Source organism: Epinephelus lanceolatus, chromosome 9 (assembly GCF_041903045.1).
Source record: "Epinephelus lanceolatus isolate andai-2023 chromosome 9, ASM4190304v1, whole genome shotgun sequence".
Taxonomy (NCBI): Eukaryota; Metazoa; Chordata; class Actinopteri; order Perciformes; family Serranidae; genus Epinephelus; species Epinephelus lanceolatus.
The window spans coordinates 26,151,081-26,170,695 of NC_135742.1; the positions used below are offsets into that span (position 1 = coordinate 26,151,081).

At 41.5% G+C, this 19,615-nt stretch overlaps 1 protein-coding gene across 1 annotated transcript in view; it reads left to right on the plus strand.

The window, feature by feature from the left end:
- The first annotated feature begins 1,111 nt into the window (after nt 1-1,111).
- serinc5 (serine incorporator 5) overlaps nt 1,112-19,615 on the plus strand; it is a 29,782-nt gene continuing 11,278 nt past the window's right edge. The window contains exons 1-5 of the mRNA XM_033620541.2: nt 1,112-1,295; nt 12,246-12,413; nt 16,599-16,777; nt 18,776-18,858; nt 19,206-19,299. Coding sequence (XP_033476432.1) covers nt 1,269-1,295; nt 12,246-12,413; nt 16,599-16,777; nt 18,776-18,858; nt 19,206-19,299 — 551 coding nt within the window. The 5' untranslated portion in view covers nt 1,112-1,268. The remainder of the gene's footprint in view (nt 1,296-12,245; nt 12,414-16,598; nt 16,778-18,775; nt 18,859-19,205; nt 19,300-19,615) is intronic.

Here is a 19,615-nt window from a genome sequence, read left to right on the forward strand (position 1 = left end):
TGAGGTAATTTTGTGTTTCTTTGAGGTTATTTTGCCCCTTTCTGTAGTTATCTTGTGTCTCTTTGAGGTACACTTGTGTCTCTCTTGGGTAAGTTTGTATCTCCAAGGTAATTGTATGTCTCTGGGGTAATTTTGTGGCTCTCTGAGGTAATTTTGTGTCTTTTTCTTGGTAATTTTGTGTTTCTTTGAGGTTGTTTTGCCCCTGCTTTAGTTATTTTGTGTCTCTTTGAGGTACACTTGAAGTAATTTTGTGTCTCCTTGATGTAAATTTGTGTCTTTCTGAGGTAATTTTGTCTCTTTCTGACTTAAATTTGGGTCTCTCTGAGGTAATTTTGTGTCTCTGAGGTAATTGTATGGCTCTCTGAGGTAATTTTGTGTCTCTCTTAAGTTATTTTGTGTCTTTTTATGGTTGTTGTGCACCTTTCTGTAGTTATCTTGTGTTTCTTTGAGGTACACTTGTGTCTGTCTTGGGTAATTTTGTGTCTCTCTGACTTATATTTGTGTCTCTCTGAGGTTATTTTGTGTCTTTTGGTCATTTTTTGTCTCTTTGTGGGTGTGTTGGCCCCGCTTTAGTTATTTTGTGTCTCTCTGCAGTTCCTTATGCATCACTTTGTAGTCATTTTGAGTCTCCCTGGTCTCCCATGGTAATAATACAGGTGAAGGCCAGAGGGGTCTCTGGGCTTGTGCCAGGTCTTCCCATTCAGTGATCCATCCATGTTGGTACTTTCTCATACTTTGTCTCTAACTGACTCAATAATAGTGTGAAATAGCTCTCGTAAAAAAGTCTTATTTCCTTAATATTGCTAATATCTAAGGTTCTGGGCAGTGATTTTAATCTGTGTGACGTGTGGCTATGTGACAGGCTTTGATCTGTAATGAAAGCACACTGTAACCTTAGAGTGTGTGTAGATTTATTGTAATTAAACTTTCATGGCCTATTTAGTCATCTGGTTTGAGCCACTTCTTGATGCTCCCTGACTGTGGCAGAGGCAACACAGCTTTGTGTTTGGCTTTCTGTTGGTGATGTGCTGTGGGAGGAGAGACAGGGAGGAATAAGGAGGGGGGGGGGGGGGGAGGAGGAGGAGGAGAGACAGCGGCGGCCACAGCGGCCAGGCAGGGAGGAGGGAGGACGGAGTAGATCGAGGAGGACAGGCGCGTTGTTCCCTGTGTGCTGCTGCTGATTTCATGTGGAGGAAGAAGAAAGCGACTGAGCAAACAGCCAGCTCGTCTCTCTCCTGATCGGATTTTATTTATTGTCTCCCTTCAAAATGTGCACCCCGTGTTGTATCTCGCAGGTGAGGAACAATACTCTGACTTACCGCTGCTTTGTTGTTGTTGTTGTTGTTAAATGTGACGGTTGTAAACGCCACAATGAGACATTACAGTGAAGCTGTATGCTAACGTTTGGTGTAACGTCGACTTCAGTCAGTCTTGTTTACTGTTGGTGTCGGTATCGGTAAGCACTCATTGTCAGCTAACGCGACTCAGCGGTTATTTCACATCGTGGTGACTCCTGTCAGCCACCATAATTCATTCACAATATGAACATGTTATAATTCGTTCACTGAAACGACTGAATAACTTCACTGTAGTGACGCCACAGCTGTTGGGAGACAAAGAAAGACGAGGCACCTAACGTTAGCTTCAACATCAGCACACAGCGCGAGCGGCCAACGTACGGTACTCGCTATCACAAGTAACGTCATCTTGTGTCTTTACAGATGTGTTGGATGGAAACATTGTGGGTTAGCAGGGCTCATACGTGTTGTGTCTGTACAATGGCAGTGAGAGATGAGTCCTTATTGTGGTTTCATTGTTTCCCTTCCAGTAATGCAAAGTTGCACTTTTCTAACCACTGAGGAACATCTTGCTCCCCAGCTCAGAAACTTCAGGCCAATCCCATTTCTAGCTACTTCCTATACCAGTCACACAAGGCAAACATTAAGGTTTCATTGGTGTGTTTCTGAATTGGTTATGAACAGTAAGTTCTAATGTTTGAAATTAGCTACATCATACAGTATACTCCCTGTAAACATAAAATGAATAGGTCTACTTTTTTGTTTGTTTCTGAGATGTTTGAAGTCAGTTTTGAAGTTGCAGAATTACATGTAAAAGGCACACAGCTATTAAAACTATGCAATTTCAAATAGGGCTGCACAATCAATTGAAATATAATCAAAATCATAATATGCAACTGCAGTATCCAAATTGCAGGAGCTGCATTTTTTTTTTTAACAAAAGTAAAATGTGTCACAGCATTATAAATGAAGCACTGTGGTACCACATAGATGCCCTGGCACACAAATCATACTCCAGATGTAAGGAAACAAGCTTGTTTGGTTTACTATTGTAAATCGTATTGCAAAATCTGTCAAAATAACCACAATATAATTTTTTTTTCATACCAAACAGCCTTAATTTGGAATTAAATAATCTTATATACCCCTTTTGTAATGAACTGTTGGTAAAAACTGGTATATTAAAATTGCAAAATTCTGTTACTTATAGTAGCATGTTAACGAAATATCATGGTAACTTTTGAAGCTGAAACAATAATTAAAAAAATCATGTATTGAAAATTAATTGATAATTGATAATTTTGATCATTATTAAAGTCTAACTGAATGACTGATTTATTGTTTTTAGTATTTGTTAAAGCAAAAATGTCAAAATTTAATTCCAGCCTTTGGGTAGCAAATATTATTTGTTTTTCTTGCCCTCCTCTATGATAGTAATTTGAGTTAGGCTATATTGTGTTTGGGACTGTTGGTTGGACAAAACCATTATCTGCCATTTATACATTAAAGGTTTTATCAGTCATTCAAGAAAATATTCTGCACATTAGTCAGTAATAAAAGTGGTTGCTGGTTTTACTGTTGTGCATCGGAATTATTCAAGGGCTGCCAGTAATAAGAGGTTGCAGAATTCCTTTGAAAATACAGGCAGCTTGTGGTTTATATGTAAAGTTAGAGAGGATTTTCTTCGGCGCTGAGTGCCCTTTTCTCATCCAACAGATTGTTTTGACCACAGGGTTACCACTGCTGAGCCAGTCTGGTCAGGAATTTAATTACACGGACACATCTCTCATCTGAGTGGAGCTCAATTCTGTTTCCTGTTCCTTTCAAAGACTGGATGATGGAAACAGGGAAGGATTAAGAGGAAACGAAGGGCAAACAATAAAATCAGTTTTGTGTTGCTGTGCTGGTGGAGTGCTAATCCCTGTCACAGACACCCATTCAGTTTTGTCGCCATCTCTATTTATGTGTGTACTTGTAATTAGCTTTTTGAGTGTGCATATATGTGCCCCTCTTGAGGTTTAGAGTAGCCCAAATTGATGTGTGGTCTGTTAATTTCCTCTGGCTAGGAGGTGGAAATTAACGGAGGGTGGGTGTTGTTTGGGTTAGATTTGGAGAGAGGAGCAGGCATGGTGTGGGAGCAGCTCACTTGTAATTTCTCAGTGGGATCGGGGATGTATGCCATATTGTGATGGGATAGGGGGTAGGCTTTAGCTCAGCGTTGAGTTTCGTCCAAAGCGCTGCAAGCGTTGGCCGTGAGTGTGGGATAGGACTGAATCCATGTGGGTGTTTCAAGCAGCACAGCTATGGCACAGGGAACTTTGGCAGGGTACATCAGTCTAGAGGACCTAGAGGATACTAGAGACTGGTCCAGCAAGCAGTTTTCCTGATAAAGTATCCTTGAGTAAGACATCAAGCGTTGGACTTACACGCTGGCCTGTTGCACAACTTTTCCCCAGTGCACCATGCTTTAATCACCAAACATTTCTGGTTGTCTTGCCTTTATCAGGGTGGTGGAAGATAACCAAAGGCATTTGATAACGGGGAATGGTAGAGAAGGGCGTTATTTATTGTTTGAGTTTTTGAAATAGTCATCCCATGACTGATGCAGGTTGTAACATTGTGTTTCTCGTGAAAAGATTTCTACAATTCTTAAGAATGCCAGCTGTCTAAAATGTTATTTCCCATTTAAACAAAAATCATTGAAACTATGCCCAAATGTTCATGAGCAACACTCACACAAACACATCACATCAGGTGGTTTGACTGCTTGTTGCTGAGGTCCTGGCACAGAGGCTATAATGTCTCTCAGGGGCAAGGGATCCCAAAAACAGCTGTTGGTGAGCTGTAAAATCACTTGACTTGTAAAAGCCTAAGTGAACACGGTTTACAAACATCTGTAGCAGTCCCCAGCAACTTAAATTCCAGGGTCATTCATACGATTAGGATTACCGGCCAACTGTGTCTGTGCGAGACACGTCGGCTATTTTCAGTCTCCCCTCAGGAATTTCGCTGTGGTCAGCAGCAGCAGGAGTTTGTTTTCCCACAGGGACATCACTGGCAATCTTTCATCTCTTTTGTCTCCCTCTGAACTGTCATACGGCAGCGATAACGTCTTCCCCAACCTCCTCCCTCTCACATCTCCCCTGTCTGTCTCTGTAGTTAAGTACTTCTGTGCAGGGGTTGAAGGTGCTGATGTAATCATGTGAAATGCCAGCCAACTCTTTGCACAGTGTCATTAGTATCAAGTGAGCTTACTTTAAGGCTACAGCCAGGATATTGTGTGCAACTCTGTGAAACTGTAAGCATCACACTAGTAAACAATACACTTAGGGAAGTGACACAGGCCTTTGGGTAAACACAGCATGACGTTGGATTAGTCTGTGCCTGTTGATCTGATATTGGCTTGTATTTTGACTGTCTTTTGTTCTTGTTTGGTCTGTTTCCCTTGGTTATTTTTGTGACTGACTCCTTTGTCTGTGCTGTATTGTTTCATTCCTGTGCTGTTTTCCAGCTTTTCACTGTACCTCAGTTTTGTCTTTCTTTCCTTTCTGTCCATTGGACTTAAGTTTCTCTCTGTTGGTTGTAGCTAGGGGCTGTATTTGCCAAGAGTGAAGCAAAGCCCTCCCTTTGTGTATAGGAAACAGAGCAGTGATACATTTTTGCTGTGTGTATACAGCTGCCTAGCTATATGGACAATAGCGGAGCTGTCAGTCACAACGTAAGGGGAAGTGGAGTAGGTCTTGGTCTGGAGCTTGGGCCAACCGAACTTTGGTGTGTGAGAAAGTTTCTGCCATGTGTCTCATTGTTTTAGTTTTTTCTCTTTCTGCTTGTTTCTCCTTGCTGCCTTCAACCCTATGCGATGTTGAAATTTGAGATAAGAGGGTGTGTCTACAGTTTTGACTGAACTGTTGGTCTGCCATGATTCATTGTGGTCAGCTTTATCCAGTGGCCACTATTATTAAGCTGTAACTAACAGGGAGTTCCCTCAGTTTTAAAGCAGCCATCGTAACGGCATAGTCTACTTCTGTAAGGCAGAAAGCACTAAAGAAAAGTAGGACAGAGATTAAAGATGAATGTAGCAGATGAGATGAATGAATGAACAGTCACGCTGGTGGTTTGGATCTACCTCAGGTTTATACTCCCACGGATGCAGCCATTGAAATTCGTATACTGCATTTTCCCAGTCAAGTTGTTTTGACTGTGCTCATCTCAGATGTGAGTCATGTATGTCTGTGCTGCTTTATGTCTCCCCTGAGAATTGTTTTTTGCCCCACTGATAAACATAAAGTCAACTTCTTAAATCAGCCGATCAAAGTTTTTCCCTCTCTTCTCATCTGGGGGGGGGAAATCTGTGTCACAGCAGAAACAGATTGTTTCTGTAGTCTGATGCCAAAATACTCCCATCACAAATACCACATGTACCACTTTATGGGTATTCCATCCAGATTTTGTCACATATCCTCACTTCCTAACTAGTGGAAGTGGCTACTTGATTTCTTTTAGGAGAAAACCCTTAACTAGCTCTGTATCTGTGTCCCCCTTCCTGAGTCCTCTTTGCTGTACCATACTGTGATATGTTGGGTGACCTATTTTTGCGACTGGTCTGTTTGTATTGCGTAAGCAGTTGTGTCAGTGTGGCTATGTGCTCTAGAGTTTACTAGTGCTGCAACTAACGATTATTTTCATTGTCGACTAATCTGTCGATTATTTCTTCGATTAGTCGACTAATCATTTTATCAAAAAATGTGTTAAAATGTTGTTAAATGTCGGTCTGTCTCTTCCAAACCCCAAAATGATGTCATCTAATGTCCTGTTTCATACTCACACCAAAGGGTTTTAGTTCACTGTCATGGGAGAGTGTGTAAAGCTGCCAATATTTGAACGTAAGAGGCTGCAATAAGATTATTCTGGGGTTCTTTTATAGTACTTTTCTATGAAAAATGACTCAAACCGATTAGTCGACTACTAAAATAATCACCGATTATTTTAATAGTCGATTAGTCGACTAATCATTGCAGCCCTAGAGTTTACCCCTGTGTGTTTAATGTAGGCTACGTTTGCCGTTTCCTGTTTGTTAAATACTGCAATTCTTTGTATTACTGCCGGGTTGAGGATAATAAGGTGGTGGAGAATGGAGGAGGGGAAAACATTGTAATTATCATCAATGTTCCCTCTGATAAACGGCTCACAGATGTGGTCTCGGGATCGTCTACATGTGGGACTGGATCACATTTGTTGATTAAGCATCCAGCTGTAAGTCAGAGTCCTTGTTTAACAAGCCAGTGTCATACAGACTAATTCTGTCTCTGGAGCTACTTTCTTCATTTCGAATGGCATTTGGGTTCATTTCCTGAGGTTATTCTCACTGCTGTGTCCTGTCCATCCTCTCCACATAAAGCTGATTCCTGTCCTGTGTTCATGCTTTGAGCAATATTGTCTTTCTCCTGACTCCTAGAACAGCTGGAGGGTAGCAGGGGAGTGATTTGGGGTAAAGGGCAGCTGAAGCCAACAAAGAAAGGGGGGAAAAGGAGAAAATAAGAGAAAAAAAGGACAAGAGATGACAACAATAAGCCTCCAAGTGACACGGTGGGGGAGGATGGAGGAAATGAGATGAAGAGAGTGAAACAGAGCTGCAGGCTGAGTGAGAAAGAGACAAGTCTTTGTCTCTCAAGAGTCCCACACTCACACTGTAGTGACGCTCGGTGCCTTCAGTGGAGAGTTGTGGGAGTTTTGGTTTATATGAAGTCTGGCTAAGCTAAACCACGGTGCACCTAGCAAGTGGTTGAAGTGCCATGTTAGCTGTAGCATGTCATGATGATCTTTGGGACATAGGGCGAGAGCAACATGACAAACAAGTGGGGGGTTGCTGTTGATATTGAAGCAGGGTCGAACGCTGCAGACACGCCGACCACCTGTCGACATGCTGGTGGGGCAGTGGAATTGGGGGTAGATGGCCCTATTAAGTGGGTAGGGTCAGCGCTGGTTACCGTGGATACTCTTGTTGTATCTGTGTACGGTGGAATTCCCTGAGACAGTCCCCTTCTCCTGGCCCCCCCTCCCTCCCATCAGTTCTGCTGCAGTTTACCGTTGCCCCCTCAATGTGTGCAGTCCGCTGGTGAAACACCCCCGCACTAATGAAATCTAAACACCCTCATGATTTAAATCATCCTGTTTTTTTTCCTGCTTACTCTCAGTCTGTTGTGGTTAATTAATCGCCCATTGAGAAAGACGTGTGGGTGCAGCGGAGACAAAAAGAGCTTATCCTGTTAAGCTGTGTGTGGTCAAATGGAGAGCAGGGGCCACATACATTAAACTTAGTTTGCCTGGAAGCAGAAATATGCACATGCAGCCTTGAAGGCAGAATTTCTCTTCATATGTTCTCTTAGATTAAATCCACAGTGGTCTCTCACACATTGGTAAATTGTGTGCGCATATTCTCAATGCCCACTTCCACAAGTGGATGTTAAAATGCCACTTTTAAATCCTATTTGGGAATTAACTGGCCTCGTTCTTTTTGTTTGAAGCAGCATCAAAGATGTCTTTGTGTTTGTTGCCCATAACCCATAACCAGATAGCACGAGGAGGTAAAATTTATACTTTGACCTATTTTTCTGCTGTGCTTATTTCTGCATTACAGAATTACACATGAGCCTTGTATGTTGACCTATTAACGCATGCTTAAATAAACTTGTGGGGTTGGGAGAGCTCCACAGTTTGTCTCAAGGACATTACAGCAAGACAAACACGTACTATAACAAGGGCTTTAACCCAGATTTTCTTATGAAGGATGGGTTCCTTTGCTGGCTACCTGATCCAAAAGATTCAGTTAATTGTTTTGTTCTTGACTGCATTCATGTCGACCCCTTGTAACGAGAGCACCAGACACCGCAATGTTTTTCTCAGCTCTTAAAGAGAACTGAGCACAAGCATAATTGAGTTTGGTTTCACATGGGAATCTGTTTAGAGAACCAGCTAACTGAAAACTGAAAAAGGGAAGGCTGCTGGTCACCATTATTGAGCCTCAGGCAAGTTCATCTAGAGAAGACTGACAGCTGGAGAAACCTCTGGACAGAAAGAGCAGGGAGGCCGAGCCATGTGGGCAGAGAAGTAGCTTGATCCTCTTGACCATGTGCCTTGTGTGGTTCCACGAGTCTGCAGCATACCGCACATTACTGGCATTTGGAGCGGAACGCAACACATCAGACGATGTTGCGCTCTGGCTTTACTACATCAGGACACCCTGGCCAGAATACAGACCCCAGCTTAGGAAACACACACACTGACAAGAGCTAAGATTACTGTTGTGACTGAAAGGCAAATTGAGCTAGTCTTGCTCAGATGCATTAATAGGTCTGAAGAAAAAACATTTGAGCTACAAGGTGGAATGTCCTGGACTTCATTTTATAACTCTGACAATGTAATTGCAATGCAGTGCAGCTGGGGATGTTTGTTGCATGTCATTCCCCTCGCACCTCTACCCTCATATCCTGTCAGTTTAAGTTTGTTGTGTGTTAGTATATCAGTTACTCAGGGTGTTATGTTGAATTCGTTAAGAAAACGTTATTTTTCTTGCATGCCTTCATGGTGAGCCAGTAATCCAAAAAATGGTGAATGGTCTTCATGAAGTGAAATCTTTGGGACCGCCTTTAACAACAGCAAAACCATCTCAATAAATGAATTAACAAACTCTCACACACTCACACTTAGTATAATCCCAGCCTCATTTATCCAGTCGTATGCTCAGCACTTCCCTGTGCATTTTTGCTAATATGTGCAATATGAAACACTTCACCTATGAGTCACATGACCTAAGCATGTGCATGTGTAGCTCTGGTTGAGCAGAGCTCGAACAAACATGCATGCTCTGGCATGCTACTTGGCCATGTATGAGACTGACTGTACTGACATGTTTTAAATCCTAATGTTTTAGTGACAATACACATGTTTGGGAAGTACTGAGCATACATCTGGATACATGAGACTTGGATTATACTGCACAGGTTGTGTGTGAGTTTGTAAAAGGTAGATTTGATTTGTTTTGCTGTTGTTACTGGTGAAAAATTCCTTTAAAATGCCCTACAAATATTAAGACATTAAATAATTTGAGCTACAAGGTGCATGAACAACATGTACAGTGAGAAGATTAAGCACAATGGGGAAAAATGTTTTTCAGGGATACAGATAGACTCAATACAGTCACAGGAGAGGAACCATTTTGTTGACACACATTTTTTAAAATACATTTTGCTTGTAGAATCCACCTGTTGGTGCTCCTTTTTGAAGCAACTGTAGCCTTTAGTCAGCTTTCATAAGATGTTTATGTTCACAGCTGTGACACCCTCAGTTGATGGGTCGGCTAGTTGTTGACAAGTCATTGCCCATCTGCTCATGTTCTCCTGTGTGGAAAATAAATTGTGACTTAACAGCTAAAAGGTTAATATTGTAAGAGTTAAGTAAAAGGAACATTTTACTGAGATTCCAGTAAGCAAGAAAAGTGCCATGAAAGTGAAAGTGTGTTTGCTCTGAGAAACTGTGGAACAGATTCTTAAAATACTTCTTCACTTTTTCACCTTGAGCTTGATAGATAGCAACGCCTATGTGTGTGTATTCAGCAACCAGCTAGAATCAATTATTAAGGGTGATTTTGTGTCCTAATGATTTGAAGGTGAAGTTTGTGTGTGAGATGTTAAAAAGAATGAGAGATTCAGAACTTTATGATTTTGTGAAAGAGTCCTTTTCTCTTGTGTACACACACAAAAAAATCAAAGAAGTTTTGATTTAGACTTTTATACAAGAATCTAAAGTAGACAGAATTTCTCTAAAACACCTACCCTGATGCTCTCACCTAAGGCCACAAGAGCACCTGGAGACAAGTTTTTCCTGTAGCTTACCCATGGTCAGACTAGCTTTGGCATGTAGCCACACCACCTTTACCTTATCACTACCAAAGTGTGTGTTGCATCCCATAAGGGAAGAACATACAAAAGAAACTGTTGCGTGTAAGCCCTCCAGCAGCTGCGCACCGATGCAGCCTTACAGTGTACCACACCTCGACTGTAGACCACAACAGACGTTCACCTCTCACCACAGCAGTGTGTGTTCTGTGCACTGGGGAGTAGGAAGCTTACAACAGCAGGGTGGGGTGCCTGCAGAAAGACGCTATACTGTATAATTATAAAAACCTCCTCTTTCCTAAATAGAACACAGGGCCTGTCTTTATGAGGCTGCCCCCCTGTTTGAGGGCCTGTCAGAAGAAACAGAGTAGGCCTCTGTGAGTGACTTCGTGTGTGTGTGAGTGTGTTTTCGGACAAGACTTCACTGTCTTCACCAACCAAGGGTTGCTGCTGCGAAGGAGGGGGAGGGATTTGTCTCTTGTGATAGAAACCATGAATGAGCGAAGACACTGTCAGGCTGGTGTCTTCTCCTGCACATTTTTCCATATCCAGGAAGTTGCCACACTTGTGTCTTCCTGCTCAGACCTGCAGTAAGAAGTATGGAAAAAAAGAAAAGGACGTTAGATCCTGTACTCTAAGTGCTTAACCATGCACCTTTTGCTAAGACAAGATAAACTTTATTAATCCCACACTGGGGAAATTCACGTTACAGCAGCATGAAGGCAAAGGAAAAAAGAGTTATTAATAAAAATGAAACAAGATAGAAGAAATACAAATAATAATAACAACACACTACATATACCTTTCACTTATATAGATACTTGATGAATGGTTACACTGTAATTGTAATAGACACATGGTGTGTAGCATAATACAGTGTAATATAATATCCATGATATGAAAAACTCGAGTACAAAGTTGCTGTCATGTTGCAAGTGGTGGTCGATGGAAATAGAGACAACAGTGTTTCATCATGTTGTACTATATACTAAGTCTGACCGCCGTGGGAATGAAGGACCTGCTGTAGCGCTCCCTCATTGTGGGTGTCACAGTCTGTCACTGAAGGAGCTGCTTAAGGCCCTGACAGTCTCATGCGGGGGGTGAGATGTGTGTTTTGTAATTACAGAATTATGTGTGTTGCATTTAGTGCTATCTGTTAACACCAAAGTAACTGTGGGACAGTCCCATCTCTTAACGCTGAACTTTAAACTTGGATTGGTATTGTTTTTATAGTGTTCTATAAAGAGGACACATGTTGAAAAACCACCTTAAGGTGTCTCAGTTCATTGGTTCTGGCATCTGAGGTTTAACCAACTGTTGTGTTTTACTACCTCTATTTCTGTCCATACACGCTCATCTGAGGTTCCTCCCTTCTTTTCCTGTTATAGTTTTCTCTTCTATTTTAGTGGCATTCGCATTTACTGAATTGAAGGTCTGAGGGTAAAGGGAGGATGTTGTTCACATTTCAGACTGTGACTTTTTTTTCCTCCCTCAGGTGTATATCTGTTTTTATCTTTTGTCCAATGCTCTCGTTCAATATATTTTCCTGTTAAAAAACTTTTGTTGCAGTCAGTAAATGTGTGACTTCTTGAGTCAAATGCATTTCGGTGCTCTTGGGAGATTATTGTTTGCTTTGTTTCCTTCCTTTAAGGAACATCAAAGTGCAGCCTTTAGTGTTTTCACAATACTGGAATCTGCTACTTTGATATAGTAACTTGAAAAATATTGATATTTGACACCATTACCAATAAGAGAAAGTGAGAAAGCACAGCTGGCACAGGTGTATCAATACTGAAGAATTCGAGTTTTAAAAACCATCAACATGTAGTGATAAATTGGTATTAATGACAACACTAGAAGCTTCTGTAGCCGACAGAGATGGTTGCAGAATGCACTCTAAAACTCGGGCCTGCCTTATCTAAGTACCTTTGGTAAATGCATTATGTCCGTATCAGATGGCTTATTAGGGTGTGGAAAATTGTGAAACCGATATGCTAATGTTTTCCCCATCTCTCTCTTTCCCTCTTTTCTCTATTGTCCTCTTTGTGTGCAGCTGGCCTGCTGCTGCGGCTCAGCGGCCTGCTCGTGCTGCTGTAACTGCTGCCCCAAGATCAAACAGTCCACAGGGACACGTGTCATGTACGCCCTCTACTTCCTGCTGGTCACCATCATCTGTGTCATCATGATGTCCCCCACTGTGGAGCAGGAGATTAGAGACCATGTGAGTACATAAATCACACAACAAAGTATCAACAAACATACACATGTACACGCATTTTTCCTTATAGATACATATTTGAAGAGTTTGAATTCTGAAGCGTAATTGGTAAGATGGTGGAGAGGAATAAACAGCACAGAGAGAAGATTGAATCTCTCATCTTTGCTCCATTGCAGCATCATTTTAAATGAAGAGTGAGTGTGGAAAATCTTCCTGCTGTCTCAGTTTGCAGTGATGCAGGTGGAGTGTTGACTTGTGGTGGCGAAAAAAGGATTAGCAGCTGACCTATAGGTGATCCCGAAAATAAGGCAAAGAAATCAGCACGTGGAATAATACCTTGATTATCCTGTCTCACAAATATCCTCCTTTGCTAACTGCTAGGAGACAGTCACCGTGAGGACACTACATACACACTAATACAAATGATTACTCAAAATGTGACAGCTGTTAAATCAGATAATAGCATACTCTTAGTTTTTTTATCTTACAGTTCTATTTTCTTAATTATACCTCTGATTTTCTTGCATACCAAACATCTTACATTTAAAGCAACTGGTGCTTCGTCATTCTGACTGATCTTCTTCATCACTCATGACTCTTCATCAACATTTTCTACATGAGTGAAGTGGTTCTGAAACTCTCAGACCTAAAAGCCCCTTACAGATAAGTGCTCCTTAGCACAGTGATGACAGACTGGTGTTAGTTATGATGAAATCTACTCAGATGATCAGCTCAGGTTGGTCATGGTCGTGATTTCCTTTGTGTTCACTGTAGCGGTGTTGGTAGCAGCGAGTCTGCTGACTTATTGGGGTCATAAAGGAATACTTCACCTACAAAATGACCATTTGCTTATACATTTTTCATGTTGTGTTACCTTGAATTCATGACAAAAACTCCTTTGAAAAACATATTGATTGATTGATTAATTGGGGACCACATTTAACAGCTGCAAAACTATATCAAAAACATCTGTTAACTAACTCTCACACAGCTCATGCAGTACAATCCAAGTCTCATTTATCCAGTAGTATTCTCAGCACTTCCCAAAAACATGCATTTTTGCTGAAAGCTTACTATTTAAAAGTAAACTGAAAATGCTATCTTTAAATCCAGACTTTAAAGTTTTAGCAAAAATGCATGTGTGTCCTGAGCATACGACTTGATAAATATATTTGGATTATGCTGCAAGTGGGAGTTTGTGAAAAGATGTTTTATATAGTTTTGCTGTGGTTAAATGTGGTTCCCAATTAATCAATAAATCAATATGTTCAACAAAGTTTCCTTCACAAATTCAAGGTAACATGGCCTGACTAATTCGTTTACGAATGGTCATTTTGTGGGGGAACTATCCTTTAAGGGCCAGGATGACACACAGTACAGTTAATGGGCGTAGTATTGTTATGATTTGGGCGTCACCAGTTGAACAGGGTGTAGGCCAGTTACTGCTGACAGTAGGGAAATAGAAGTTTCTTAGTGTTTCTTAGTAAGACTATTTAAAAATTCCTGATTTTTCTCTATTGAAATCAGGCATGTTTATCACAGGTATAAACAGGACAAATATTTTGAGTAACTGTCAAATCTTGTAGGGGTCTATGACTGAGAGTATATTATTGTATAATTGATCTCATCCAGGCATCAGAGCAGAACCGTAACTCTGCTGAGGTCCACCTTGCCCAAACAAAGTTAACTTATTCCCAGTGCTCTCTGAGGAGTTAACAAGCTTTCAGCACATGCCGCCCACCACCCACCATTTCAAACAAAATCGTCTTTTCAGTAAGGGTAGGTACATTGATTTTTGGTTGAAGTTCATTTCTGTTTTTGCACAGTAACACATAAGACAATGTGCTCTCTTCTGATTTAAAGAATGGGATTGCCTAGCGACACAACTTTTACGTTGATTATCAAGACAAAATAATCTTCACATTTTCTTGGAAAGAAGTTGTGTATGCCCCGTCTAGCCTTTGTACGTTTAAATAATATTTTAGGTCTGTTCACAGCTCCAAAGTCTTAATTCCGTCGTTGTTTTGCGAATGGCCTAGTTTACTGAATAGAGGAGTGGGGGTCGGCTGAGAAGCTGTAGTAACCAAGCCAACACTAGCTTCAATGCTGTGACCTTTTTTTTTTTTTTTTTTTTGGCCTACCGCTACGTCTATACTCTCTCCCCAGGCTTCACTGTGTAGAAGTTAGCAACTGTACATAAAATGAGGTTTGCTGACATGGAGCAGAGCTGAGAGGGAAAGACAGTGCATTTGTAGGTTACACACTCTCCACACGTTTCTTAAAATTGGATGTTCTCTTGTCAGGTGAGCCAACTTTTGTGTTTGGCTCTGCAGTGTAATAAATAGAATAAAATTTCAGAGAATGTACCGGTGTTACCTTGTCATTGCTAACAGGCAAAATTAAAGATTTATAACATTGCTTCGGGCAAAGCAGCAACCCCACTATTTTATCTGCGGATCCCATGTGTATCTTCACAGTAGTAAGGCCACAGTTGAGGAGGTAGGAGTTCAGGCTGGTAGCTTTTTGTTTTTAACCACCCACCTAGCCTCTGAAGTTAGGAGAAGATACACAGGTGGCCTGCTGCTCTCTCTTTTGATCCCCATGGCTTTCATGTATTTTCTTTCCCCCAAGTTGCCTCTTTGAATCATATAATACAGAATTATTATAAGACTCTTTCTGTGGTTGTTTCTGAGAATTTCCAACTCAGCTGACAGGCCGCTGCTACAATAAAGTTATCCGGGTGTGTCAGACTGAAATACACTGTGATGTACTGTGATACATTGCCGTCTCTTTGTCTGAGTTGATACTGATAGCTTGAGAAATGATGTCCCTGTTTCAGAGTACAGTATTTACAGTGTAGTTGCTGTATCAGCATTCACAAGGCTCAAATGGCTGGGGAGAATACTGTCAGCTGACTGTGTTACTATGGCAATGACTGCAAGCTTCCTCAAATGAAAGCTCTATTTGACAACAGTGATATTTTTCCACCAATCTTCCTCTGCTGTTTTTTTTCCTCCTCCTCCAGTGTCTACTGTACAACACTAAAATGACTCCCCACTGTGCGTCTCCCTGTGAGAGGACAACCCTGTAAAAGGCCCATCCAGGCACAAAATGGCCCCTGATAGCCCCACGCAAAGCCTGCTGAGTTACACACATATACTACATACACATATACACGCACACTGCCAGTCGCACACTGAGCACAGTGGGAAGTCCCGGCTAAGAGAGCAGCCATTGTGCGTATGAGAGTGCTGGTCTTTTCTCAAGAGATTTACAGCTGTCTGAAACAGCCGGCCCCCTTCCCTCTTAATCACGACACCATGGACATGCTAATATGGTCCTCAACATTAGACAAAAGCTCCAAAATGGGCTTTTTACTCTATGTTGTGATCTGGCTCTGGACTGTGCAGCATAGTAAGGTGATGACAACTCAATCCGCTGGCGTCTCTCCCACGTGCTCAACCTCAAGGATCCAAATGCTCTGCCTGTAGCTCGTAAAGCCGACTCAAACCATTTATTATCTGACAGTAAAGATCTGTAGTTCTCTCAAAAATTGACTTCTGTGTGAAAAGCAGCTCTGGCTTTTGACTTTGATTCTCATCTCCACAGTCAGGGGGCATCAGCGAGGGGAACAGATATTTGAGTCTCCGTTCTGTGCTTATCATTTCAAAGGCCGTCTCTTCTGTTGGCACTGAGCCACTGAGGCACTTCCAATTTCCTGTTGAAGGCTGCAGCAAAGTCCTTATCTACTTCACTCTTCTTTTCTAGGCATCTCACTGTAGGTTTAAATACATTTTGGACATTTATTTAAAGATGGATCTCCTGGTCTTTAGCTCTTGCTCGTGCACCCTCTTCTTTTCGCCCTTCCCAATCCCTGTGACTTGCTGACAAAAGGCGGTTAATTTATTCATCTGTGTCTTTTGTTTGTGTACACTGACAGTTAGTTGTAAGGCCCCTCTAACAGCCTGTAGAGAACGAGGGATGAAAGAAGGCTTCATGGACAGAAAGAGGGGTTGTTGTTGCTGCCTGTTCTCTCTTTCTGCTCCTTTAGAGGCGTGACGTTCAGAATAGACGCTATTGGGCCTTTTCACTGAGGCCGCGTACTAGACAAACATGAGCAGAGTTGGGGGGGTTTCAACAGCATAATGATCTAATCAAAGTGTTTTGGTTTGTGATTTTATCAATTAGATCCCCTTCTACAGTGCGTTGTGTGAGCAGATGAATGCAGGGGAGAACTGCAAATCTCTGGTTGGCTACTCTGCAGTATACAAGGTGTGCTTCGGCATGGCCTGCTTCTTCTTCTTCTTCGCTGTCTTCACCATACGAGTCAACAGCAGCACAGGCTGCAGGGCGGCCGTGCACAACGGGTAAGAAGCCTCTGTTCCTCTGTCTTTCTACCTGTCATCCTGGCAGTCATCAAACAGTTTGCATTCATCTATAACAGGGGTCTGCAACCTTTGCCATTAAAAGAGCCATTTTTGACCAAAAATAATTTGAAAAAATCTGTGTGGAGCCGTAAAACATGTTTGAGCCTTATAATCAAGGTAAATAGCCTATTAAGTCTAAATTAGCGTATACTTATGGTGTAAAGAAGCATTTGTTAATATGTTTTACCACAAGGTGGACACTGTGCAGGGCACTATTTATGATTATTTGGTACTTAAATTTTGCAGAGCTGGCAGTGAGAGCAAACAAATCCGTCCACGCACTACTACATTCTCTATTTTATTCAATTTACTTTTTTGGATTTGGCATCCATAGCTAACCAGCCACTGCCATCGAGGTTCGGCAACATTTGGATTCATAGAATGAATTTCCATAGACTTCTTTTCTCAAAGGCTCAAGGAGCCACTGGACAGGGGCTAAAGAGCCACATGTGGCTCTGGAGCCACAGGTTGCCTACTCCTGATCTATAATATCTAGCTGGAACCATAACATTGTGCATTTGTGAGCACAAAAGCAGAAGCCACACAAAATACACACACTTAACTGAAGGTAGGTACGTTACACTCAGGCAGCTTTTCATTAAAGGAATACTTCAACCCCCAAACGATTATTCATTTGTCAGTTACTTCCCCTGTGTTACATTCAGTATGGAAAAGAAAACATTTTTCTTGCATGCCTCCTCAAAACGAAGAATACAAAAAAAGGCAAAATTTCTTGATACAACAACAAAACTATATAAAAACATCAATTTACAAACTCTCACACAACTTGCGCGGTATTATAGTCTTATTTATCAAGTCATATGCTCTACTTCCCAAACAGATGCATTTTTGCTTGAACCACAATATTTAAAAAACGTTTGTATAAACAGAGCAGACGTGCTGCTCCTCTGTGCATGAGACTGTTTATGTGGAGAAGTTTTAAATAGTAAGGGTTTTTTGGAAAATGTAAATGAAACTATGATTATACCGCGCTAGTTGTGTGAGAGTTTGTAAACAGAAGTTTTGATATGATTTTACTGTTGTTAAATACGATTCCCCCTTTGCTTTAACTCTCAGTTTTCTCAGTTTTGGTGTTCTTTGTTCACCCTGGAGGCATGTGAGAAAAACTTCTGCTTCCCAAAATTAATGCAGCTTAGGGAGTAATTGATATACAAGTGATTATTTAGTGGGTAAAGTATTCTTTAATGCAGCCATTCAGTACCTCAGAGTATAAACAGTGTAAAGCACAAGATGCCGTGAGCAAACAGCCTTATCCTGCACTGTGACAAGTGATCCCCAAATAGTTTTCCTGAACATAATTATGACGTAAATGTGGTGGCAGAAGTGAATAAATAAAAAGTGAAAATATCAAGTTGTATTTTGTGTAATTTAATAAAGTGATAGAGCAGAGTAATGAGTCATAACAGTGTCAGTTTATTGTAGCTGAAAGGTCAGAGCTCTGACACTGGAGTGTCATCCATAGGTCTGACAAAGAAGAACAGATTCAGTCACGTAATATAATAAAGACTTTAAACAGCAGGAGAAAAGTGAGGCCTTCAGTTTACTGATAACTCATCATGGGAACAGCTACAAAGCCAGTTTCTCACACACAAATGAAACTCTCTCCAAAGACACAGTTCACTTCAGGTACAACAGAGTCGTACACACAGAAAAGAAGCGGTATATGTGTGTGGTAATGTCCTATAATAAACATAACACCAGATCTTATCCTGCAGCATTTATTCCTGAGTATTATTGGATTCCTTCTTCTATATGTTCTTAATCAACACATGTATCTTACATTGTTCTTCACTAACACTATCAAAGTCACATTGAGGTTGTTCTGTTGGAAGTCATTGTTTTCTGTGTTATTTCCTCCTTGTGTGTTTCATTTTTCTCATGTGCAGCCTTTAATGTTATCACTGCTTTGAATGTCAGGTTCTGGTTGCTGAAGTTTGTTGTTCTGGTGGCGTGCTGCGCTGGAGGCTTCTTCATCCCAAAAGAGGAAACCTTTCTGGAAGGTAAAAACAGGACACTCAATAGTAGATGTGCAGCGCTGTAATCTTTTTATTAAGCTGGCAATTGTAATTTTGTTTTAGGTAATTTAACAATAATGTATCCACTTCATTGGTGGCAAAAAAAGGGGTAGGCACAGGGACAAATAAGAGGAAGCAACAAGTATTGTGAGCTGCATCATTTTCTAAGCTCACTCAGACACACTGCCTTCCATACAAACTTCTAAAGTGACCCTGCCATTTATTCAGTAGTTCAGATGATCACACAGTGTGAAAGTGCAACAGAAATCTGCTGTAAGCTCTCGTCATCTCTAAGACAATATACCTTTGTCTCCCTCTGTTCAATGCCACAGTGTGGCGCTACGTAGGAGCAGCCGGCGGGTTCATTTTCCTGCTCATCCAGCTCATGCTGTTGGTGGAGTTTGCACACAGATGGAACACAAACTGGTGAGAGCAACATGTCTTCTCTCCACTCGTCTCTTTTGTCCCAGTAACTCAAGATTCCGGCTCACTTACGTAAGCACGGACGCCCTGCAAATGGGAGCGGCGCACTGCTTTTTATTTGATCTTGAGAAACTCAGAGGGTGGGACGTATTCTTCTCGGGGGTTATTGGGCTGAAAAAAGTTTGGAAAGAGGGAGTCATGTAGCTCTGTGTATTCGTGGGTGGAGGGGAGGCCTGGCAGCTGGCCGAGCCGGTGCAGATTCACAGGATGCATATGGTTTGACAGTGTGCACTCTCTTTCCCCTTTCCTTCCCACACAG